The 25,678-nt window shown below is 47.2% G+C and overlaps 1 protein-coding gene and 1 long non-coding RNA gene across 4 annotated transcripts in view; one reads left to right on the forward strand and one right to left on the reverse strand.

Moving 5' to 3' along the window:
• Nucleotides 1-25,678, forward strand: part of SLC24A3 (solute carrier family 24 member 3) — a 347,553-nt gene that overhangs the window by 38,429 nt on the left and 283,446 nt on the right. For all 3 annotated transcript variants that reach the window (XM_075925773.2, XM_075925774.2, XM_075925771.2), the window contains exon 2: nucleotides 19,008-19,145. In XM_075925773.2, the coding sequence (XP_075781888.2) occupies nucleotides 19,008-19,145 (138 nt within the window). The remainder of the gene's footprint in view (nucleotides 1-19,007; nucleotides 19,146-25,678) is intronic.
• Nucleotides 17,847-25,678, reverse strand: part of LOC112545065 (uncharacterized) — a 61,519-nt gene continuing 53,687 nt past the window's right edge. Inside the window, exons 4-5 of the long non-coding RNA XR_012903058.2 lie at nucleotides 18,514-18,622; nucleotides 17,847-17,981 (exon numbers count right to left, since the gene is read on the reverse strand). This is a non-coding gene — a long non-coding RNA (uncharacterized LOC112545065). The remainder of the gene's footprint in view (nucleotides 17,982-18,513; nucleotides 18,623-25,678) is intronic.

Here is a 25,678-nt window from a genome sequence, read left to right on the forward strand (position 1 = left end):
CGTGAATTATATCCGCCTCCTTGGTCTATAGGAATTTGCCTGCGGTTGATACTGGGATCTGTAACCTTGCTCTTGGTGGCTCCTCATCTATTTCTTTGTGTCTCTAGATGTCGGCATATGCAAGGCATGGGAGTGCTTCTTTCAATTGCCTCGGGAACCTCCAAGTTGGATTGTTGCAGTGCCATCTACATGGGTTCAGATTGTATGGGGATGAAGACTGATGCAAAATGTGCGTGTTGTAGACAGTGGTTGGATTTGCTTTGGAGCGCTTCATGCCGAGCGCACGTCAGGTGTTTGGAATCTATTTTAGCTGCTGGTTAAGCGAATTTTAAGGTGATTGGTATTGATATGAATGGTTTTGTTTGGTGGTGTTTTATGTAGAAGAGAGGCTCTCTGAAGTGAGTGTTGGAGACAGCTGAGCCAGTGTCTCCTGTCTGTAACAGAGATGACACAGTGTTATCCCAGAGAGATCCTCATCTCTGGAATTCACTTCCTTTCTTGGTCAAACAGAAACTTTGTTGCCTTCAGGATTCACTGCATGGCCCATTTTTCCTTGGTGGAAGTGAGGTAGGAAGGCCTTTATTACTTCATTTGGAGGTCGTTCACTGTTTTAAGGTAGATTGTATGTGGCAGTCTTGCTAGGTGATAAAGGCAATTTGCTATGAAGAATGTGACTTAAAATGTTGTGCAACCACCTAAGATCTCATGTGCTTTAAAAAAACACGCATGAAAATGATGAAATATGTAAGCATAACAACATTGTAATAGTGTACTCAGCTGTCTCAGTCAGTACCACCTTTATAACATTCAATATTTCAGACTAGCTTCTAGAGCGCTGCTGGTTTTTTATGATGCCACTTTATTGTACATGTATTTGTATTGCAGTAAAACTTCAACCCTGAATCAGTTTGGTACTTTCTTCTTTCCACCATGCCGAGAACATGTGCATGTTCCCTCCAGAAAATTACTCTGGTCTAGGTTCCAGGCTAGACTAGAGATTGTTTTCAGGTGTGATATTGCTTAAAGCATCCAGGTTAGAAACACTGTCTTCTGACATCAAAGAGTGACAATTCCTTCCTTTCCAGCTACGTGCGGCACTTTGTTTCTAGGTCTAAGTAGCTGCAAGATCTCAGTGCTTAAAAACGTAATGTGCTGATGGATAGAAAATTGATTTTGGATTATTTTTAGAAGGGTTAATAATTGATTGGCACTAATTTTTCTTCTCTGCCTCCCATAAAAAAGAAAACTGCACCATATGGTGATATAAAGGTTTAATTCATGTAATGATCGGGGATGACCCGCAGAAGTTGTAAGGCAGCCATTCCAGAAACAAGCCAATTAAACATTACACCAATATGATCTCCAACCTTCCTTTGTGTTCTTCTTCCAGCCTGAGAAGGCAGGGTTATGGCCTTATCGGTAAATCAGTACTCCCTTAGGGAGTATAAAACGGGATTGTCATAGTGATACATCTGCCCCCACTTTGCTCTTCCTCTCTTCTTTTTCAAGCTGTTTGGCGAATGAGGGATTGGGGAGTTGAAGTAGGGCTGAGTAGAAGTTCACTGACATCAATGGGAGTCATTCCATTGACTCCACTGGATTTTTGGTGTCGCCCATGCTTAGAGTAGTGGTAGAAAATGAGACATTTAGGAACGTTTTGGACAGACGAGAGGGGGAGACGTGGTAAACGGAGAGAAGAGCAGGAGAATACAGTGTTATACACGGAGACGTTGGAAGAACAGATAGGTCTTTAGTGGAAAGAAAGGAGGGAAATAGGATAGTGTTCATATGGAGTCAGAGGGAAAGGGCCCCACTGCTGGCTCTGGTCCTGATCTGCAGTGGGCAGCTTGGAGGAAACAGAGGATAGAGGCGATTTTGGGAAATGAAGTGCATAGTGGAGGAGTCAAGGAGCTAGACCTCAGTGATACTGTGGTTCTTGTGCGTGTTGGTGGAGATGCACACAGTCACAGATGAGATTTAGGTGCCCATCTCCCTTTGTGCCTTTGAAGATCTCCCCTCTTCATGAATCCTGAAGCTCCTTCATGATTAGTAAATAAAAGAAATGGCTGTTAACTCATGCAAGGCAGTCCAGAGGGCATCACTCCACCTGTCCCCTGGATTAGTCTCTGCAGCAGATATGAAGTAAGCAGCTATGCTAAGCATAAGTGGTTGTGTTATTTTTCCTGGGCAGGGTTGGGATATTACTGGTGTTTGTACCATTTTGGGGAGCAGCAGCACCGGGAAAAGAAATGGCCTCGTCAGGAGAGAGGCACTGTACCAGGGACACAGACAAAATCAAAGTGGGCATTCAGCATCTCAGATAACATCAACAGCTTTCAGATCCTCTGTGTGGAAAATGCAGCTCATTAATGAAGTGAATCATTACTGGTGGAGCATTTGATTTAATGAAGCAACGGAGAACAATGCTAAAAATACTAGAATGCGTTTGTACAAATCGGGGAAGAGGGGGAGTCTCACCGTGAGTGCTTCATGGGGCATGCGCACATCATCTCGAAAGGGAAAGGCTGAGCAATGGCCAGCGAAAATGATGAGAGGCGCAAAGAGATGTTCCTGTGAAGAGATTCAAAAAATGTAGACTAGCTTAGAGAGGAAGCCAGTAAAAATGCTCAGGGCCGAGGTATAGAAAATAGTAATTGGTATAGAGGAGGCCAGTTTGGTGCTTCTATCAGCCTTCTTTATCGAATAAGAATAAAGGGGTCCCTTGCTGGTTTGTGTCACATAAAAAGTCATGTGGGGCCTGCAGCTCAACAGGCTGGAATGGAAGTTTCCATCCTTGGAGTACATAGCTTGGGACCCTGCAAGCACAAACAGCAGCTGGTCCTTATCAGCTTTAACCCAGGCCTTGAGCTGGGAAACTGCTAAGCGGTAAACAAGTTTGACCTCAGGCTCAGCACATGAGAATGTTAAGAGGGGCATTGAGCCAGTACGTGCACACCTGGTAAACAACTGTAGCATAACTAGTGTAGGGAGTCTCACCAGGGACCTTGGAGGGTGCCCTGGATTCCCCCAGCTGGAGCCACGTTCACTGCAGCCTGGCACAAGGTGACAGGAACAGGACTCCCTGCAGACTGAAGGGGCGTAAGCATTTCTAAGTGCCTGTTACTCTCTTATGCATTGCTCTGCCTGTGCTTATTGATGTGTCACTTTGCACTAGCTGTGTAACCATAGGGCAGCATTAATCCTGTAATAGTAGTGACGTAATGAGATTAATAAAAGCAACTATCCCTAATTTGACTCTTTGACTCTGTTATGAAGTGAATCCATAATCCTGTTTGGCTATGTCCCTGTGAGTTGTCAATTTGAACTAGAGTAAATGGTGGATTCTCTGTAAGTTGAGGTGTTTAAATCAAGATGTGAGGACTTCAGTCACCCAGTCTGAGGTTAGGGTCTCTTTTAGGCATGGGTGCGTGAGGTTCTGTGGCCTGCAATGTACGGGAAGCCAGATCAGATGATCATGACAGTCGCTTCCCAGCTTGACGTCTATGAGCCTGTGTGACTATGAAGGGGAAGAACATGAAGTAGGGATGTAAGAGATTAATGGGCTAACCGGTTACCTGGTAAGCAGGTGGCAAGGTAAGCAGGTAGCAGGTTAACTGGCCTGGCTGGCTGGACACTGCCCACAACTGCAGTGGGGCCAGGACAGCCCCTGCCACCTAAGGCCACAGTGGGGTTGGAGCAGGGCTGGTCCCAGAGCAGCCCCCACTGCCTGCAAGCCACAACCAGGCCAGAGCATCCCTTCTCGCCCCCCCCGAGCACAGCCCATCGTGCTGTGAGCAGGGGAGAGGCTGCTTCAGGGTTAGCCAGTTAAACCTAGCATTTAACCAGTGAACATTTTAAACGTTAATTAACATCCCAATGTGGGATTTGTATAACTGGAAAGGGGAGGCAAGGTCCGTGCTGGTGTGAAGAGACGAGGTGTAGTGGGGGACAGTGATCCTTGTAAGCTAAGCACCTGGACAGCCACTCAGGAGAGAGTCAACTAATTAGCTGGCAGCGTGTGTTTCCACTGGTGGTGCCCACTGAGTGCACATAGCACCATTTATTCTGCACACGGATGGAAAATATGGGCGGGAACTTTAGTGGGGAGCCTTGCGAGAAGGGAGGGGACAGGATGCATGTGATAAGGCAGGGGAGATGGGCCAGTGGGATAGCGAAAGGGAGGAGAAATGGGGCCCAGGGGCTTGTGACCAAGAGGTGACCCACGCCAAAATCTTCGTGAGAGCGCACCGTGCCTCAGGGAAGAGTTCAAGAAGTGGTCTGAGTCGTGTCAGAATGGCGAGGGACATACCTGTCCCCTCATATTGCCAAATTCTGGCCTATGGCATGGTTGCGGATCGTCACCGAGGCCTTTGAAGCCCAAGATGGCCACGTAGCCATCAAGGCTAAAATGGCTTCCGCAGTGGTGGCCAAATGACCCCTAAGTCACCAGCTAGCTTCTCCACAGAGTAATGCCCCTGACTCCTCTGACTGCCGCACCTGCATAATGCCAGATGAGACATTCTGAGAGCGGAGGGTTTATCAGGCCAAAGACCATGTCCCTCATAACAACTGGTGCGGGAGCAGGGGAAGAGAGAAGTCCCAGAAGCATCTCTCTGCGCCGCTCGCCACTGGAGGAGGAAGCTGGGTCCTAGACCCTAGAGCTGAGTGACCTCTATAGCCCCAGAATGGAAGAGATGAAAGCCAGGGTCCGTGGATGAGGTAGTACCTTCTATTGGTGAGGGAGACAAGCTTTCAAGATGACACAGAACTCTTCTTCGGGTCTGGTCAAAGATATTACCTCCTCTGCCGTGTGTTTCTGACATCCTGGGCCCAACATGGCCATGACCGCACTACATAGGATCTGTAGAAGGCTGATATGGGCTGGCCACGAGGGCTTTCCTCCCCCAAAACAGCTCCCACAGTCTCTCGTCCACGACCTTCTCAAGTTTCCTCAGGATCCACTGGCTCAGTGCAGAAGTTGCCCCGTTTGCCTGGCCACAGAATTTGCCTCATTATAAGGACACATCAGGGTTAAGACATTCTGAACGGGCTTGGGCAGAGAGAGATTTAGAGATCGGTACCCAGCCAGGCAGCTCTAGTCCAAAACTGATAATCGCACAGGGTGATAAACTAGAACAGCCTGGAAGAGTAAATTCCCCGAAAGGCCAGTCAGATAGTTAAGGGGCTCCTAATATATTCATTTTGTATGGGCCAGGCTTCTGAGGCTGCAGACATGAATGATAAGGGCTGGGGCAGAAGAAATCATGCATCTCTTCAGCTGCCAAGGTCATCAGCTTTTCTGTAAGTCAGCACTGAGGATTAATGACATCCCTGGTGAAAGGTCCCCCAGCTCTGAGCTATTTTGTGTTCCCTGTTACCCAGCCACATCTGCCTTCACATCCTCTGTGTCTCCCTGCGCCAGACTGCCTCCCTCCTCCCAGTCAAATGCTAGGGACATCCCAACACCCTGTCATCTTCCACTAGCCAGGGAAAATGGATTAGAGCAACAAAAGCAATTACAGGTCTAGAAAACATGAGCTGTGAGGAAGGCTGAAGGAATTGGGTTTGTTTCGTTTGGAAAAGAGAAGACTGAGAGGGGACATGATGGCAGTTTTCAGGTATCTAAAAGGGTGGCACAGGGAGGGGACGGGGGAATTATTCTCCTTGGCCTCTGAGGATAGAACAAGAAGCAATGGGCTTAATCTGCAACAAAGGAGGTTTAGGTTGGACATTAGGAAAAACTTCCTAAATGTCTGGGGTGGTTCAACACTGGAATAAGTTGCCTAGGGAGGTTGTGCAGTCTCCATCACTGGAGATATTTAAGAGCAGGTTAGACAGACATCTATCTGGGATGGTCTAGACCAGCGGTTCCCAACCTTTTCCAGATGGGGACCCATTTTGACAATTCAGGAAGACTTGATGATCCAAGGCAATTAAAACACGGGGGGGAGGGGGGGGCAGAGCCATCTGGGGAGACACTTGGCGACCCTTTTGAAATGTAATGGTGTCCCATATTTGGGTCGCGACCCATAGGTTGGGAAACCCTGGTCTAGATGGTGCTTGGTCCTGCCGTGAGGGCAGGGGACTGGACTCGATAATCTCTCGAGGTCCCTTCCAGTCCTAGTGTTCTATGATTCTAGGTTTCCTGTCATGGAATCGGCCCGCTTGTTTTAACAGCCCCCATTACGATGGGACTCCTAGAGAGCTGCATGATCCACCCTGGCAGAGTGACACAAGAGTCAGTTCCTTTGGCTTCTCTCAGGCAGCCGAGGGTGCAGGAACTCAGGGCTACCATTCTCCTTTGCACGTGCCATCCGAGAGTGCTGGGGGAGGACTGGGTCGGAGATTCATTTCACGTATTTTCTTGTTAAAGGAGGGGTGGGATTTTCAAAAAGCCCCAAGGAGCCTGAGGCGTTACAACGTGAGGCCCTGCGGTGTCTGTCTTTTAGGGGCCAAGCCAACAAGTGGAATCCTTGGGTATGTTTCTGCGCTGCTGACCCATGCACAGGGAAGAGAAAAATTGGCTCCTATTTTATTTGGGTGTTTTTGAAAATCCCGCCCACTGTTTGGCAATTTTTAGATGCCTCTTCGGTAGTCTGCTGCTTACTTTCTAAACCCGGGATCTCCTGATCATCTGTGTAGACCGACACTGTGCTTCTGAAGCGACTTCTCCTTTTCTTTAGCTTCTTTTCTTGTCTTAACGGGGACAGTATTTTAACAGGGTTCCCGTTTACAGGGAACCAGTGATCAAAGGCAGCGTCATCTTCTTGAGAGCTCCAGAAGGGCGGGTTTGAAGAGCTGTGGAAATTCAGAAGTCTTGCAAACAGGGGGCATACAGGCAGTGTTGTCCAATGGTTAGGGCACTGGGCTGGGAGTCAGGAGAGCAGTGCTGTACCTGGCTCTGCCTCTGACTTGCTTCATGACTTCACTTCATCTCTCTGTGCTCCTGTGCCCTCCCATCCTTTGTCTTACCTAAGGTTTTCCAGGCAGGGATTGGCTTGTGCTGTGTGCCTGTACAGCATCTAGGCAGCTAGGGCCTAGTCTAATACAGACACAGATGATGGTGGCATAGGGGGATCATATCACTTACTCTCCTTTCCCCTTCTCCTTACATTTATACAAATCAAATTGGGCTTAAAGAACAGGCTGCTATTCAGAACTGGGAATTTTGTGTTTCCACAGGCAGCCGCTTGTGCATAAGTATTTACGGTCCCTGTGGAAACGTCCCCCAAATCAGACCGCAGTGAAATAATCAATTTATGAGAGGACTATGCATTCCTGAGCTTGGATTTCTCTCTGGAATGCTGATGTGTGTGAGCTGACCGGGTGACGGTTGATTACTTCTCACTGGTAAATGCTGGGGAGGAGCGGCCCCAACGCAGCACAGTCAGAAATGAGCAAGGAATAAAAATGAAAGGAAAACTTCCTAGGGGTGGTCGTGCGCCAATTAAAGCAGCCAAAGCATTGCTGTGGGGGATCTTGCTGTGCACCCCCTGCAGCTCGCTGTCTGATGTCAGCAGAGGCAATTGTTCTTGGTTGCTTCGGTTCGGTTCTCCCCAGGAATATTGTGCTGTTGTAATCACTGTGGTTATTATAGAAGTTTTAGAGAAGTGGAGATAATTTTATCTAGCCAAGTAGAAAAAAATAGAAACACAAAAGGAGAAAAAAATACAAGCGGGGGGGGGGGGGGGGGCGCAAAAGGTCTTAGCAAAGCTGTGTTGTTTTCAGCTCCTGCCAGCAGTGTTTCAGTTTGCATAGAAACTAGTGTATTGTGAGCGAGAGCTGAGGAGATCTGCCAGCACTGGAAAGTCCTTAGCGGTAAGGCATTGTTTTTGAAATGCCGCAATGACAAATCCATCCCTTTTGTTTGTTCAGCTGGACCAGTCTCTGCTCTGTCAGCTTCTCGCCGCTGTCTCTTTTTGTGTCAGAGGATGTAAATTAGTGCTGCTCCATCCCGGTCCAAGGAGCTACCCCGATAGACACTGACTGAGGAGCTGGCCTGTGGTCTTTCCTTGGGAATGCTGTTCCGGCTCTGAGTTCTTGTGTCAGACTCGGTGAGCTACGCAAAAGTCAAGCGTTCTCGCTGGTTCTTCAGTGCTGTCTCTCTGCCCTCTCCCATCACGCCGTCCATCCCTGCAGCCATGGGTCCAGTCCCGCTGGGATCAGAGGGAAGACTATTCCCCTAGCACAGTCGTCACCAACCGGTAGATCGGGATCTGCTGGTGGGTCTTGGAACCTTTGACAAGTGATCCTGCGAGGTTTGGCCGGGAGGCTGTCAAGCGCCAGCACTGCCGTGCTGCGCCTGCCCTCTGCCTTGGAGGTGCCCCTCGCTCTTGGGAGCCTCCTGCTTGCTGTGCAGGGCACAGGAAGAAGAGGAAAGGTGGTGATGTCAGGGTGCCCCTCCCTTCACACTGTACCCCGTCTGCCCCCCCTGCTCTGTGGAGGGATGGAGGGAGTTTGCTGGCTGCTTTGGGAGTGGTGCAGAGCCAGGGTAGGGGTGAGCAGAAGCCATGTGTGGTAAGCAGTGCTCAGCTGGAACTCGCATTCCAAACCTCGGCCCCAGTCCTGACCCCCTGCTGCACCCCAAGCCCTTGCCCCTAGCCTGATAAAAGCGAGGGAGGATGGAGTGAGAAGGGGTGGGAAGGAGACGGGGCAAGGGAATTTGGGTCTGAGAGAGATCGTGGATTGCACTTACATTCAGAAAGTGATCTCCTGCTTAAAAAGGTTGGAGACCCCTGTGCTAGCACTTGTGGCTCTCTTCTTGTGGGTATCAGATTGACAGCACCTGGTGCCAGTGGGGCTTGGAATAGGCAATTGGGTGGAATCCAAAGCGTTTGTCTTAATCTAAAAGCTGGGATGGTTTAGGCCCTAAGGAGACCCCCGCGTTCTCTCTGCCGTGCTCAGGGAGGGCTTTTGAATGGAGCCTCCTCCTGGCAAAGGGCTGGGAGTTGCTGGCAGGGTGTTTTTGGAGGGTCTTTGAGTGTGGAGGTCTCTCCCCTGCCCTGCCCAAGTGCAGATCTGTACAACTCCAGAATTGTGAGGAGGAGTTGGGCTGAGGACTGAAGGTTTCAGATGGCTGTAGCTGTCAGGGTGGGACGAGCACTTCTTTATTCCGCAGGCTACATTATCATTAAGTCTTGGAGTAATCACCCAAAGTGTGAATGTCTCCCTCCTCCCCATTGTTACCTCACACCCTCTCCGCTTGCTGTGTTTTATCCACTTGCTGGGCCTCGAGTTATGTACAAGTTGTGAGCACTTGAGGGAGAGCTGTGAATAGGTAACCGGTTAACCAGTTACCTGGGAAGCATCGCCCTTAACAGGGATGGGAGCTGGCCAGGCAGGAGTGGCCCCGCTCTCTCCCTCATTTAATCAGTTAACTGAACTTAACCAGTGAAATAGTGAGGCCTTATCCCTGACTGTGACCACCCCCACCCCAGCATGATCATACCCTGAAACGTTTCCAGCTAGTCCAACATTGCTTAGGGCACGAATAGGGCTCCCGCATCCCTGTCTCTCCTCTCCAGTTCGAGTTGCCAATTCAGGAATTAAAACTCACTCTGACCTAAAACCCCCAAACCCTCCCTGCATGGCTAGGTGTGGTCCTCAGGGATGGGCTGCTGTAGCAGAAGTAAAACTGTTCACAAAAGTGGTGGGGGAAATGCAGGGTTTTGTACAAACCTATAGAAAATAAAAACATCATGTTTTTCCACTTCTGCATGGGGATATGATAGTAGCCTACACAGGCAGCGGACTGGTTATTGGGGAGAATCTGCAGGTGGGTAATTGGTCTGCCTTTAAAGTGATGGACAGAGTTAATTTTCATCTCCAGAGAACGATCATTAGAATGCTCTACAAATAAATCAACTACTTGCATTCCCCCTTTTTAAAATATGATAGTTACCTGGACTAGCCCCATGAGTCGCTCCTGCTCTTCAGTCACATAGCAGGCTTGTGTAATAGTCTTCGGGACAACGTGTCTTATTTTATCCAATGTTATTGTAGCTATTTGGTGCAAGGAGATGAGAGAGTCAAGATAGAGGAAGCAAAAAGGCATTCTAATTATCATCACTGAGGGACTATAGACCTTGAGAAATACGAGAACAGCTCTGTGTGTGTGTGTGAGAGAGAGAGAGAGAGAGAGAGAGAGAAATCCAAGACCAATTTGGTTTGCATCTGTCAGAACATAAACAGGTATCATTTCTGAGATCCTATTAAGGCTGTTTTCAAGACTCTTTTAAGTCTGTGATCAACTCTTAAGGTCTGGTTTGAAAGTCAGTGGACATCTTTAGATCAGTTCGTAATTGAGGGATACAGATACATTGCATGCTATTTTAAAATAATGTGCTTGGTCCATTAAGAGACAGCCTGCAGGGAATTTTGATGTATTTCTATTATACTTCAAGCAGTATGCTATCGGGAGACCCTGTTCGAATAAATGAGAGAGACAAAGCGACTGAGGGAAGTTGGTCCAATAACAGATAATCTGTTCCCTCTCTTTTTCCTTCATATTGTGGAGTTGCCACTGCAGATGGCAAAATCCAGTATTTCCTGCTGTTGTTTGCAGTATCGTAGCCATGTTGGTCCCAGGACATTAAACCCAAGGTGAGGGAGTGAAAAAGACATTCTAGCTATCCATCATTGAAGGGACATACGCTCAGAGGAGACTATTCTTATAATTCTCAAGGTCCGTTTTCTAAGACCATACGGTCCCTCGGTATCTAGAATGTCTTTTTTGCTTCCCTCATCTTGCCTCTCTGATATCCTTGGACCAACATGGCTACAATAGAATAATAGAATCCTAGGGCTGGAAGAGACCTCAGAAGGTCATTGAGTCCAGCCCCCTGCCCAAAGCAGGACCAACCCCAATTCAATCATCCCAGCCAGGGCTTTGTCCAGCCGAGACTTAAAAACCTCTAGGGATGGAGATTCCACCAGCTCCCTAGGAAACCCATCCCAGTGCTTCACCACTCTGCTAGGGAAATAGTTTGTCCTAATATCCAACCTAGACCTCCCCCACTGCTACTTGAGACCATTGCTCCTTGTTCTGCCATCCATCACCACTGAGAACAGCCTCTCTCCATCCTCTTTGGAACCCCCCTTCAGGCAGTTATAGGCTGCTATCAAATCCCCCCTTGCTCTTCTCTTCTGCAGACTAAATAAGCCCAAATCCCACAGCCCCTCCTTGTAGGTCATGTGCTCCAGCCCCTAATCATTTTTGTTGCCCTCCACTGGACTTTCTCCAATGCGTCCACATCCTTTCTGTAATAGGGGGATCCAGAACTGGATGCAGTACTCCAGATGTGGCCTCACCAGTCCAGAATAAAGGGGAATAATCACTTCTCGCAGAACACATAACATTGGATAAAACACATAACACATTTCATGTCACATAAAATAAGACACCACCGCACACAACTGAGACCGGATCAGCTATTTATTTCCCTGTATATCACTATCGTAACCATTAGCAGAACTCAGCAACAATCCCATAGTAGAGCTTGTTCTCACAAGACAGCCACCCCTCTTCGGCAGCTCCAAGAAGAGCTTTGAATGAACACTAATATGCCATGTGTGTAATTTAGGGCTTGTCTACACAGGAATAGTTGGGACAATTAATCTGATTAACTCAAGGCCTGTATTTAAAGTGGATTAGTCAAGCTGCAATGAGCCCCCATGTGGATGCTCTTATTCAGAATGAAAATGGCTTTAATTTGGTTTTGTTTAATTCACTTTCAAAGGGACGCCTGGGCATATCCAGTGGTGACTCATCTCTAGCGCTTTCTCTCATCTACCCTGGCCTTTCTTGCTTGCACAGATCCATCTCTCCTCCCTAGAACAGCACTCTCTGCTGACCTCCCTACACCCCGGAATCCCGGCTAGATTTGACCACGTTTTATACCGTCAGCATCTTAGGAGTTAAACCACAGCTGAGAGTCAGTTCCCGATTCACATCAACCACCTCAGGCAGGGTTAGCTTCAAGCCGTTTCCTGCCGGGCTTCAGGATACATGGTGGGGAAGAGGGGAGCAAAACTCCAAATTTGGGTCTTTGCAACAATAATGTTTTCAAATTACATCATCCGATGTATTCATCTGGAATTTTAGAATCGTGGCATGCACCCTGTTCATGGGTCAGGGTCTTAAAGGGTCAAAACTTTCAGTAAAGGATTTCATTTTGCCTTTCCTTTTTTTTTTTATTTCTCCTTGATTTCTATTTCAATCCGAGTACCCAAAAGCGGAGTTTGTCCTATAGTTTGTAAACTCTGCTCTGAGATGGTTTAACCTAATTAAACCTGAAGACTTGGAGCCAGATCTTTAACTGCTGTAAATTAACATAGCTGCCTCCATTTCAGCTGGACCTAATTCTGCTCTTACGCACACCCATTTAAGTGAGTGCAGAGCGGGATCCTTTTATTCACTGTGTCTCCTTGCCAAATGGAGCCTTTCCCAACCTCATTCTGAATGACTTATGTTTAGTTTTCCTTTTGGCTAGGTCCAAATTCTGAAACAAGAAAGCTGTTCTGGACTGTGAGGAGAAGGAAGAGCTCTCTGGGGAGTTTAGGAGAATAAAATCCTAGAAAGAGGATGAGTTTTTTTTTTTTCTTTTTCCCCTCACCCGAGATTGGAATAGTAACCGCTCAGAAAAAAGCCCTTTGCTCGGAAAACAAGCTGTGTGTGGATCTCAGGCAGCTAGCTCAGATGATGAAAGTCTGTTTATTATTAAAAATGAAGGCTGATGCTGTGCTATTGTCAATGCAGTTACAAAACCTGTCTGAATTAAAATCGGTCCCCATCCATGACATATTTATGCAGATAACTCATTGAAGGTTACTCAAAGGCTCCGTCTATACTGCACCTCTCTTCCACAAAATCTTATGCAAATGAAGCACAGATTAGCATATTGCTGCGCTTCATTTGCATGATTAATTAGGGGCCGTTTTTGCGCAAGAAGCTTTTGCGCAAAAAGGAGCTGTGTAGACGGCTCCTTTTTGCGCAAAATCCCCCTCTTGCACAACAGCCGGGTTTTTTTCAGGAAGAATGGCTCTTGCGCAAGAGGAGGTTTTGCATAAAAAGGAGCCGTCCTCACAGCTCCTTTTTGTGCAAAATTCTCATGCGCAAAAACGGCCCTTAATTAATTATGTAAATGAAGCACGGCAATATGCTAATCTGTGCATCATTTGCATAAGCTTTTGTGGAAGAGGGGTGCAGTATAGATGTAGCCAAAGACAAAACAACTAGGGAACAGTAGGGTTGCCAGGTGTCCAGTATTGACCCGGACAGTTGGGTATTTTCATCTCCTGTCCGGTAAAAAAAATTCTGAAAATACCGGACACCTAAAATGTCCGGTATTTTCTGATTTTTTTTTTCCCTGCCAGGAGGCGAAAATACCAGGCACCTGGCAACCCTACACACACTAAGCCCCCGGACTCTCCGAGCCCCCTGGACTCCTCCACTTACCTGGTTCCGCAGGGAAGCTGTTTTCTGGTTCGATCAGGAAAACAAGATGGCTGCTGGCAAAAAGCTTCAAAGGCTTTTCTTAAAGGGGCCATGCTGTTTTATTTTTTAATTTTTTAAATTTTATTTGCTTAATAACTCTCGGGGTTCTTTTAAAAATATTTTCCCCGGTGTTTTTTTTTTGGGGGGGGAGAGGGTGTTCAGTATTTTTAGTTAAACCATCTGGCAACCCTAGGGAACAGCACATTTTGAAGTGTAAAGTGTGTTGAATGGCGGTCATTATTACACACATAAAAGCTAAGTTAAAATATGGATGTTTAATTTACAAAGTTAGGTGCTCAAAAGTTACAAAATGGCAGCTTTAACGTTGCCTGTGAAACTTTAATTTTTCCCTCTTGTGTGTATACTCCCTGTGGCCTGACTGAGGTCCTGTGGAAAAAAGCAGTATATGATCCTATAATTAAACGGTGTCATAATACATACACATATAAAATGGGATTTCTTGTGACAAAGAAAGGTACTTTTCTGGCCCTGGTAGTTTCTCCCTGCTGAATTTCAAAGGCCTGCTGCAAACAATGGAGATGTGAGAGTGTCTCAAAAAAAAAAAAGTCACAAAATCTTTTATAGTGGAAAGTATGAGGCAACCTAAATATAGGGGCTGTGACCAGCTCCCTTATAAAAAGCTTTTTCTTTAATCCTCAGTGTCCTCTTGAGTCCCTGCCAAAGCGTTGATGATCCCTCTTGCTATATTTCTTTCTCTCTCTCTATATATATATTGTATGATATGTTGTTTGAACCCTGCACTGGTACTTAAGGAGTTAAGTGGAGCTAGCGAACACAATTAATGCCCATGATGGCACCTGGAGAGTGTATCAGCTTTAAATAAGACTTGAGACCAAGCTTGAGAGAAGCTGCAGGAGGGAACCGGGACAGGGTCGGAGGGGAAAAGCGCAGCAGGAGTGAAGGAAACAGGTCTGGGAGAAGGTGCCAAAGGAGAAAACCCTGAGGGTATGTCTACACTACCACCCTAGTTCGAACTAGGAGGGTAATGTAGGCAACCGGCGTTGCAAATGAAGCCCAGGATTTGAATTTCCCGGGCTTCATTTGCATAAAGCCGGGCGCTGCCATTTTTAAATGTCCGCTAGCGCGGACTCCGTGCCACGCGGCTACACGCGGCACGGACTAGGTAGTTCGGACTAGGAAGTAACGGGGAGTAACGGTAGTTCGGACTAGGAAGCCTAGTCCAAACTACCTAGTCCGTGCCGTGTGTAGCCGCGCGGCACGGAGTCCGCACTAGCGGACATTTAAAAATGGCGGCGCCCAGCTTTATGCAAATGAAGCCCGGGAAATTCAAATCCTGGGCTTCATTTGCAACTCCGGTTGCCTACATTACCACCCTAGTTCGAACTAGGGTGGTAGTGTAGACATACCCTGAGGGGTCAGCAGCTTGGGAGGAGCTAGTGTCAGGGGAGGAAGGACCTGTGAGGCAGCACTTTGCAGGAGAGCAACGGGGCTTTGCAGAGCCTGGAGCAGGGGTGGAAAAATTGGGCCTAATAACGCTGGCAGAGTGTCTGCTCCTTTGCATTTAGTTTGGACGGTGGGTACGCAGCGGGTGTGCAGTGGGACCTGGCTGGAGGGCCAAGCCGTAAGAAATGGCCCATTGGCAGGCTTGAACGGCATTTGGTGAAGACAACTGAGAAGACCTTGCAGGACCTAGGAGGGGTCTTATGCGTGCCAACTGCATAGCCACCATGCTGTCTGAGAAGAAGGGGGCAGCGCCCCCATTTGTTGCTAACATAGTGCCACCCCCAATCCTGTACACAGATCCTGCCTCTGAGCAGAAATGCTCTTGCAGATGCAAGGCTGTGGGTTTGGAGTCGTCTGTAAGAGCCTCCGGTGGATTGATACAAAACCACCACCCCTCTTCTCCAGTGAGTAGGGTGATGTAACTTTGCAGCCCTCTGAACAGCTGTCCCTATGGGGGCAACAGAACCCAATGGCAGTTTTACGCATCTCTAGGATAACATGTCAAATGCTGAACTAGCAAAACTGGAGTGAGAGAGAGGCAGGATGCTAATGAAAGAAAGCTGGGCAGATGGGCTGGCAATCCAGCCTCTACTCCACTTGCTGTTTATTACACGAGGCTCAAGGATTCAGTAGGCGGTGTCCTTGGGGATTTTATTTGGTGGGGGAGAAAGGGGTTGCTTACAGTGGGCACCCCTCTGCCTCAAAACCACATGTTCCCTCAAAGTCTGAAATGCCATAGAATGCATGTGGCTAACACATGAGCAAACACGTTCAGCTAATCAGACCAACATGAAATGTCCAGCCCTGAGTAGTGTCATGCCAAGAACGGGATGGAAAATGGCCAGATGGTTTTGTTGACATTGCTCGAGAGAGCACTCCTCTAAGCCAAGGCGCAGAGAGAAGATGGGAGAGAGCGGGGAATAAATAGGAAGCAGTAGCCATAAGAGAACCTTACCTTCCACCAGGTGACTCGCAATAGGCATGAAATTGACACCATCCTGTAATCTGCAAGGATGTGAATGATTAGGGTTGCCAGGCACCCGGTTTTTGGACTGGAGCAGCTGGTCAAAAAGGGACCATAGCAGCTCTGGTGGGCAGTACTGTTAAAAGTCTGGCCAGTGGTGCAGCATGGGGCCAGTGCTAAGGCAGGCTCACCTGGAAGTGGCCACTAGGTCCCTGCAGTTCCTGGATGTAGAGAGGCTCTGCCCATTGCCCCTGCCCTGAGGACCAGCTCTGCAGCTCCTATTGACCAAGAAGTGTGACCAATGGGAGCTGCAGGGGCGTCAATTGAGGGCACAAGGACAGTGTGTGGCACATCCCTGGGCACCCAGGAACCTGGGAGGCAGCAGGATTCCACACCCTGAGGGTCCTCCTGCACCCCCAACCCGTTTCCCTAGCCCACAGTCCTTTTCTGCAGCCAAACTCCCTCCCTGAGCCCACACCCCTTCATTACCCCCAAGCTCCTGCCCACGGCTGGATTAACTTTTTGGGAGCCCAGGGCTATTAGATTTTGTGGGGCCAGCTACACTCTGGGGTGGGGCCTAAAGGAGGGGTTCAGAGAGCTCAGGCCTACTGAAAGGGGGCGCAGGTTGCCTCAGGGACAGGACATGCAAAGGGGCCCAGAGGCAACAGCCATAGGCGGAGCCCCAGGCCCCTTTGAATTACCACTGGAGTGTCTGAGCACCACTCCCCCCACCTTGTCCCGGGGCCCTCAGTGACTAGTGGCCCCATTAAAAGTAGGGGAGCAGGCTGGGGATTGGGTGCAGGCTCTGGGGAGGAGAGGTTTGGTGTGTAGGAGGGGGCTCTAGGCTGGGGGCGAGGGTTGGAATGTGGGAGTGGGCTCAGGGCAGGAGGTTACCTTGGGGGTGTTGGTGTCTGGGCAGGAGTTAGGATGTGGGTGGAGGCTCAGAGCTGGGGTGGGGGTTGGGGTGCGCGGGCTTGCCTGGGGCATCTCCCCGTTGGTGGCGCATGCCCTGGGGAGGGATGGAAGGGGGCAGGTGGCTCTGTGCCCTGTGCTTGCCTGCAGGCACCGCCCTCCGCAGCGCCCATTGGCTGCAATTCTCAGCCTATGGGAGCTCCAGGGGCAGAGCTGCAGGTGAGGGAAGTGACAGTTGGACCTTCCTGGCAAATGCAGCTCCACCCAGAGGATGGGGGGAAAACGGCAGCATGTGGAGCAGTGACGCTGTGTTCTCCCCCCCCCCCCCACTGGGCAGGGCTGGAACACATTTACACAGGGGCTTTAACGGTGACAGCTGATGCCCCTGGGCTCAGGGGGCCCCGCAAAAGGAGAGGTTCAGAGAGCGAAGGCCCGCCAGTAGGGGGGCAATTGCGCTTTTGATGGCTCAGAGATCTTTTTGCAGAGCCCCCCTTTATTCCGGGATCCTGGGCTGCAGCCCCTAAAGCCCCTTTCTTAATGTGGCTCAGCCCCAGCCTGTTGACAGTGAGGGAGGAAGGATGGAGGGAGTAGGGGCAGGGCCTCAGAAAAGGGGCGGAGCTTTGGGAAGGGGCAAGATGTTCAGTATTGTGTGCCTAGAAAGTTGACAACCCTATAATTGACTGATGGACCCAAACAGTCACTTGGAGATGATTACTACACAGGGTTGGCTTTGAGCAGTTACAAAAAGCTGGGCATGCTTTAAGCACCTGTAGGAGTCTGGGTTCTGTTGCAACATGTTGTATTTCCAGGTTTATTATTCATACATTACAATTCGTTTTGGTGGCTGATTTGTTGCCTTTCCACAATTGCAATCTGCCTCTGCATGCACTGAGGTGCTGGTCTGTGGACGGTTCGATCCAGTTTGTCTGCAAAGAGAACTAGTGTGGAGCAGTGGAGTCTCCCTGGAAGGAGGACAAAGAACCGGGTGGCCGTGGTAGGACTCAGAAAGTCAGAAGGAGTCAGAGGCAAAGAGCAGGCTTGTGCAGGAGAGAGGAAGGCAGCATGTTTTCACAGCAGAGCAGTCTTGTTTAATGACGGGACCAGGCAAAGTCAAAGGAACCTGAGCTGGGGAAGAGAGGAAGATGTCCTCATTTGGCGGATAAGTCATCCACTGCAGGAGAAGCTGCTTAGCCACCTCAGAGAACTCTGTCCCTACGCCCAAAGAACGCTCTTTGGTGAGCGAACTGAGGCAGGGAAATGTGTATCCATGGGCAGGTCTTTCATTATTGTATCTTGCTCTGTAGGTCTTCTGTGCTGCATAAAGCGTAATTGTGTTTAGAAACCTTTGCAAAGCCTATGAGTAAGTTGTCAACACCAGTGACATGTCCCTGAAGATATGAACTGTGGCTCAAAGTAACCACAAGGTGGAGCTCTGGAAAAGGTGCGCGTTAGCTTCTCCAGTGGTTCTATAACTGCGGCCTGTGGACCACTAGTGGTCTGCAGTCACGTTGTGGTTGGGCCCTGGCTCAAGGCTCAGCCCCCCTGCAGTGGGGAGGCCGCGTCAGTGCTCCAGCCCTCTACCCCACTCCCCTGTGAGGTTGGAGCACCAGTGCTGGCTTCCTGCGGCAGGGTGTGGGAAGAAAGCCCCAAGCCTCACCTCCAGATGCTGCTCCTCTTCCTCTTCCTCTTCCTCTTCCCCCCGGTGCTGCTTGGAGGCTTTCCCTGCTGCTCCCATTGGCCGGAATCACAAAATGCTGAATTCCACTCTGTAAACCGAAGGCATTTTGTGACCCTTTGGCCAAATTCATGCCTAGAATAAATTTACCCAAGTCATTTTGGTTCCACCATGGGTGAGTTTGGCCATTGTCTGTGTCTGAACAAGGCACTTGCTTGGTTTGGGGCTGCCTGTGGACACAGATGTTTTGGCTTCCATTTTCCAAGGTGTCTGAGTAGTGATTTTGGATGCCACCATTTCTGGGGGCGCCACTGGAGACCCCCTAAGGGAGCCCGGTCTTCAGGGGGTTCAGCGCACCCATGTTCTGAGAGATGTCTCAGTTTGGGCACCCAGAAATACAAGTCACTTTGTCCAACGTAAGTGCCTCTTTAGCCTCCTCGGAGCAGGAGCCTTTATCATGTGCCCTTTCCCTCTAGGTGACAATGTCCTGAGCTCTCCTATGGAAACTTACGATACGTGGAGTGGGAGGAGGCTGCTGCAGGTGACCGAGGAGAATGCCACTGAGATCCCAGAGGAAGCTGAAAATCGATATGTGAAGAACTGCACTGAACCAGGTAGGAAGGAATAATTCCTTCTCCTCCTCTTGAGCCAGCCATCCTAGCTACTGAAATTCTGAGTTGGTGTCACCAGGGGACTTTCATTGCACAAGTGTTGTATCTATTAGTTTGAGAGTCATACCACACTCTAACCCTGTATCTCCTGGATGTATGTGTAATATTAATGTTTCAAACTCCCTCTCCTGAGGAGTACCCCAAATGGGCAGCTGTTGACTACTATTTCAGGACTATGCACAGAGGGATGGCAGGAGGAATGGTTTGCCTGTTTACTGCCTGGAAATGTAACTCCAATTTTGGCACAACGATCAGGAGTCAGGTAACCGACTCTCACCACTAGGATCACAGTCAGGAAATATGGGATGTTTTCTTATAATAACAAAAAAAAAAAAATTATTTTAGAGGAGGGATTAGACCTAGGTGAAGCGCTGCTTTTTGAAGCCACTTTTACCAAATCGTTTGCTTATTCTAAAAGCCTCACATCTTTATTTCGAGGGATATATCCTTTCACTGTCATTTAAAATAAACCTCTCGCAAGTCTACACAAAACTATTTCAACTTTGCCTGGGGGGGGGGGGGGGGAAAGAATAGGGATTCTTTAACTTGCATTCACTTGATCATGTATCACATTTGTTATACTTAGCTGAAAATTAAGATAATAAATCACTAGTGGTAAGGGAAGCTTCATAGGACATGCAACCCTTTATTTTTTTTAATGGAAGAATTTTGATGTGGTTCAAAGTAAGGGAAAGTACTTAATGCAGTTCTGTATTCTTCAAAGGATTATATTGGTTAACCGCTTGAAAAAATTCTGTTAAATACAGTTTGTATTGTAACTCTGCATATATATTTCCCCCCGTAATCCTTAATAACATTTCTGAGACAGTTGGAGGATTGTTCTATTTTCAAAGACAAAATATATTTCAAAAATTATTATACCAACTCTTTCCTTGATTATAATCCTCCCATGCAAAGAAGATCCCTTCTTACACGTTCATACCAACATTTGTAATAATCTGTCTCCCTCCCCTTCTGAGCTTTAACATCTGCTGTCTCATCAGCATAAGCCTTTCCCATTACCATCCCAGACTAAATTTGTCTATTTGAAATGTGTTTTTTGTAGAAATGTAAAGAACAATAATCACAGGAGTTAACTGTGCGGCTTCTGTGAGATAAAGTGGAAATGGTAATGCCAGTTACAAATGTTTCCATCAATTGCCATGTGGTGATCAAGTGTGTTATTTTATGGTATTTATGAAGCTACTTCACACGTCACTGACTACTGTGGAAAAGTATTTCTAAAAATGATGTGTCTTTCTCTGGAAGCTGCGGCTGTTTTTGTAGTCGACACCTAGCGGGTGCTAAAGGTGAAAAATACATGTCTTTTGTTTTTCTCCTAAATTTTGGAATAAGTCTTTGTGTAGAGCTGGTCAAAGATTTTCCGACGGAACACTTCTGTTGGACACCACTGATTCAACAGAATCAAAAAGTTCTTTGGGAACACATCGATTTTGCCAAACTTTTTGGCGAAACGCCAGCCAGGGGTGCCACCTGGCAGCCTGATTTCTTGCCAGCCAGCCAGGCCCTCTTGGCTTCCTGACCCTCGGACAGTCGGCGTGCTTGTGGAATTCGATAGCCCCAAGGGGTAGCTGCCCATGGACTTGAGCAGTTTGATGCACGCCAGTTGTCCTGGAACAGAATTTTTCATTCTTTGAAAAACTTCAATTTTTTTACATTTAGAAGGGGCAGTTCCCCTTCCAATTCTCACCTCCCCCTCTACAAATCAGAACTTTCCTTGGGAAGGAAATTTCCCAGACAGCCTTTCTGTTTACCTCTGTTCTAGAATGAAAAGAGCCTCCTTCTAAAAAAACCCCCTAATAACAGCTTTCATGTTAACACACGTGGACACGTGCATTGTGATTTCATTCCCTTCTACCGCTGCTAAAACAAAACTGATGTAGGGCCTGATCCAAAGTCTTTGAAGCCAATTTAAGTATTTCCATTGGTCCAGTTGGTTTGAATCTGGTTCGTACAGAATAACCTTTTCTGCTGTGATACCCACTTCTCAATTCATGATAGATGATGGAATGTAAGAAGTAGAAGGCAGACTCTGACAGGCAAGAAGACTGTAGTTGTAGAATGTATCTCTTTGCTGTTGTTCCCTAAGGGTATGTCTACACTAGCCCCCTAGATCGATCTAAGGAGGCTAATGAGGGTGACCGAAATTGCAAATGAAGTGCGGGATTTAAATATCCCGCGCTTGATTTGCACGTTCCTGGCCGGTCACCATTTTAGAAATTGACTAGCCCGAAGTAACTGCCCACGTCTACACACGGCAGTGAAACGGGATTCCGAAATAAAGCCCTAACTTGAATTAGCTGGTAAATCTCATTGCAGGAGGAATACCAGCTAATTCGAGGTAGGGCTTTTTTTCGGAATCCGGTTTCACTACCACGTGTAGACGCGGGCAGTTACTTTGGGCTAGTCAATTTCTAAAATGGCAACCGGCCAGGAACGTGCAAATCAAGCATGGGATATTTACATCCCGCACTTCATTTGCAATTTCAGTCACCCTCATTAGCCTACCTAGATCGATCTAAGGGGCTAGTGTAGACATACCCTAAAAGAATAGTATAATTGTTTTGTTTCTTGTTTATCTACAAAACTACATTTTCATTATGAAACCTAGAGGTTTCTAACAACAATGGGTCAGAATTCTCAGGACATTTCTGTCCCTTGTATGTTGAAATGCTGATGGAACAGTTGAATGAAAAAAATTGTAATTCAGACAGTTTTTACATGTTTGGTTTTTGTCAGTTAACCTGTTGTGCAAATAGCAGACAAAATTTTGGGTAAAAATGCATGTATGTTTTCTTTTAAAACTGCGTATTCTTTTCGGTTTCTCTTCAGAGCATAGTCTTACATTTTGCTGTCTTTTTTCTTTTTCTCCTTTTTTAGGTAGTTTTTCAGAGAGTGTTCAGTAATTAATCCAGTGAAAGAATTTTATTAATGAAGATTCACACAAAATACTGTGCTTAATTTACTTTGACATATGCATTTTCTTTCTTTCTTTCTTTCTTTCTTTCTTTCTTTCTTTCTTTCTTTCTTTCTTTCTTTCTTTCTTTCTTTCTTTCTTTCTTTCTTTCTTTCTTTCTTTCTTTCTTATCAGTAGATCTTTAAGTGGAAATGTAGGGCCATGTTTTAAGTTTCTGTAACAGCAGTATCAACACTGCTCAAGTTAATGCAGTTACCTTGGTATAACAGACAGACTCTGGCTCATGCTTGTTATTCTGTAGTACTTTTAATCACACTTTGATTAATGCCAAAGGATTAATGCCCACAAAACAGATATCAGACAAGATCACAAAGAGAAAACAGTTTCTTGCCACTTTAACCAGAAAGGACACTCTCTAAATGACTTAGCCACCTGCATTCTGCTACAAAGACCTTTTACATCTGCACTTGAAAGGGAATCCTCTGAACTGTCATTCATGTTAAAATTCGACACTTGCCAACAAGGACTTAACAAGAATTTGAATTCTCTCACCCATTACCAAGACAGTTTCCCCAATTATCACCTGTAATACCATTAACTCACAAACATCCCACTCTCCCTACCTTTAATATCATCAATTCACAGACACTTACCTTCTTTCCTTCCCCTCCCCCCCCCCGCATCCCCCTTCTTTTCTGCAATGTGATTTGTCCTTTTCATATTTGTTCATTTTTTTAATTGTATCCTTTGGTATATATGGTTGTGACTACTTTCTTCCACTATTTGATCTGAGGAAGTGGGTCTGGCCCACGAAAGCTCATCATCTAATAAACCATCTTGTTAGTCTTTAAAGTGCTACATTGTCCTGCATTTTGCTTCAACTACCCCAGACTAACACGGCTACATTTCTATCACTATTTGAAATACTTGTAATTTCTTTCTGTGTGGAACCATCACTGGTTACTTTGTTGGAATTCTGAATGAAGGGATGAATTTGACCCATTATCTTTTGTAATTCACTGCTCCTTATGTGTTAACACAATTCCCTGTGGTCCCTTTCCATGGAGAGGGTGAGTCTTTTACAGCCCGTAGACGCAAAAGCTGGATCTGTAACTCAAGCTGTAGAAACGCCCCCTATTAGCTGTAGAAGATCCCTGGTTCACCTTTAGGTGTTGGCTGCAACTGGAGACTGTCATTTATTTACAAAACCTGTCAAACATCAGACATGCCAGGCTATTATAATATTCATCAGTACCAGTCTCATGTGCATTTCAGCAACATGTGCAGAATTTGCTAGCTAAAGCGTGTGTATAATATATTTGGGTCACACACAGAGATCTGTTGACTTCCCTATCCTAGAAGCTACTGGAAGCTCCTAGAACCAGCTATAGAAGCTACAAAAGCTGGACATCCAAGCTAGAATACAGCCTTTTGGGTTTTTTTTAAACTTTGTGAACAGAGATGAGATGCATGTCCAGACTTATCACAAAAACCATACTTTGGCAAATATATTTATTCGTTTTAGCTGAGTATTCTTACTAGCTCCCAGCACCTGCAAGTGGGTTTGAAGTCCCTATTGCCTGGTATACAAGAGATTGGAGTTGGGCGGTAATGTGATTTATATTGTGGAAGCATGTAGGAGCTCTAGGCGTGAATCAGGACCCCTTTGTAACAGGTGCTGCACAAACCCAGAACAAAAATATGGTGCCTACCGCAGAGAGTTCAAAATCTGTGCATTTCTGCGCCCTTTGGCACAAACCTTCCTATCAGATCTGCATGGGCGTACGCCATTGGAGCGCGGGTACTTCCGCACAGGCGTGTCTGATGACCTGTACTCCCAGAGATCACTTTGGTCAAAATTCTGTCCCCTTTTGCAGCCATCACCTTTTTCTCGCTGCCTGGTTTCAAAGCAGTGAGCAGTGGGATTAGGCGGCCCCGTGGGACTGATGCAGATCCCACTGAAGTCAATGGAAAGACTCCCCCGGTGCCTTCCGTGAGCTTTAAATCAGGTCCTACGTGCCCTCTTGTTCTGAGCTGGGAATGTTCTGTAGACATATAAGGACTGAAGTAAGGATGTAAAGTCCCATTTAATTGGTCAGCTGGTTACATATGATGCTTAACTGGTTAACCAATTAAAGGGGGCCGAGCAGAGTGGGGCTGCTCCAGGCCAGCTCCTTGCCCCCGCCCGCTGCAGATAGGGGCTGCTACAGCTAACCGAAGTGCCTGGCTTGAGGCGCACCCAGGCCAGGCCCGTGGTGGACAGGGTCTAGAATAGCCCCCTGCCTACATGGGTGGGGAGCTGCTCCACCCCCTGCTGTTAATTGGAATTGGGAAGCCTCACCCATTAAGAGTGAAATTTACCGGCTAACCATGCATAGCCCTAGAATGAAGCATGTTGGGGGAAGAATCCAGAGTTGTGCCTCAAGAGGAACCTGGCTTGATCCTTCCCTTCTGCTCTGTCAGCTGCAGAATCCAGAGCTTACGTGGCAATCACTCTGGTTTTATTTGGATACTAGAAGATTTACCCAGCGTGGCTCGGGTCCTTGACTCAAATAAGTTTTGTTTTCCCTGCTTTAAATCATTGTTCCAAGGTAAGACTGGGGATGGGGGGGTTCATTGTGCAGGCTGCCTCGGGGAGAGAGGACAACCCTCTGCCCTCTCTCACTGCAGCAGGTTGGGGCCAGGTGAGAAGTGCCTGTCCATGGCCACTGCAGTGGGCACAGCTGGGGGAGAGGTGCATGTCCCTCCAGATGTGGACGGACAGACATACAAACAGACAAACTTTCTGAAATTATTGTAAATATCTGTCCCTTTCTCCACTCCTGTCCCCTGCTGGCACTGTAGGGTTTCCATCTCTAGCCCTTTGCTGCCCCCTGTGGTCATTCTGCAGTATAACCGTCTCTCCTCCCAGACCCCTCCCTTTTCATTTTATGAGAAACAATTGAATTCCAGGCAGTTATATAAGTTATGACAAGAGGAAGCTGCATCCCAAATTTGATGGGCCTGGTTCTTACCATCTAAAAGGAGTTCTCAAACAAACAGGCTCACAGACGGAGAGCCACATAGACGCACAAACTCTCTCAAATATATTGTAGATAATGTGAACTTTTTGGATGTTCTCCTAGCTTCACCATTCAAAACCACAGCTAGAAGTGATGGTGAGTAATCACTTGGAGGAAAGGATTTGTATTAGCCATGCCGAGCGTTTCAGCTTTTAAGGCCATGTGCCTCTTTAACAGCTGTAGATCTTAAACGAATTAGAGGAAATATTGACTATCAATCTAAGGAACTCTCCCATCATTTGTTTTTAAAACGCAAATGGTTACATGGAAGGGTTTTGAGAGGAGACCAGCTTTTTTCCTGCTGTCTGTGCAAACTGTTGATACACAGAACCGTTAAGAACATAAGTTAATCTTTTGGCCGCTGGGCTTGCAGAAGAAGTAATATAAACAAATACAATCAAACGTTTTACAGTAATACAGCAACCAAGTGATAATTTCTCTAAGTAGGGAGTTTGCACAGAGGAGATAGGACAGGA

This window comes from Pelodiscus sinensis, chromosome 3, assembly GCF_052426305.1.
Source record: "Pelodiscus sinensis isolate ZL-2025 chromosome 3, ASM5242630v1, whole genome shotgun sequence".
NCBI classification, from domain to species: Eukaryota; Metazoa; Chordata; order Testudines; family Trionychidae; genus Pelodiscus; species Pelodiscus sinensis.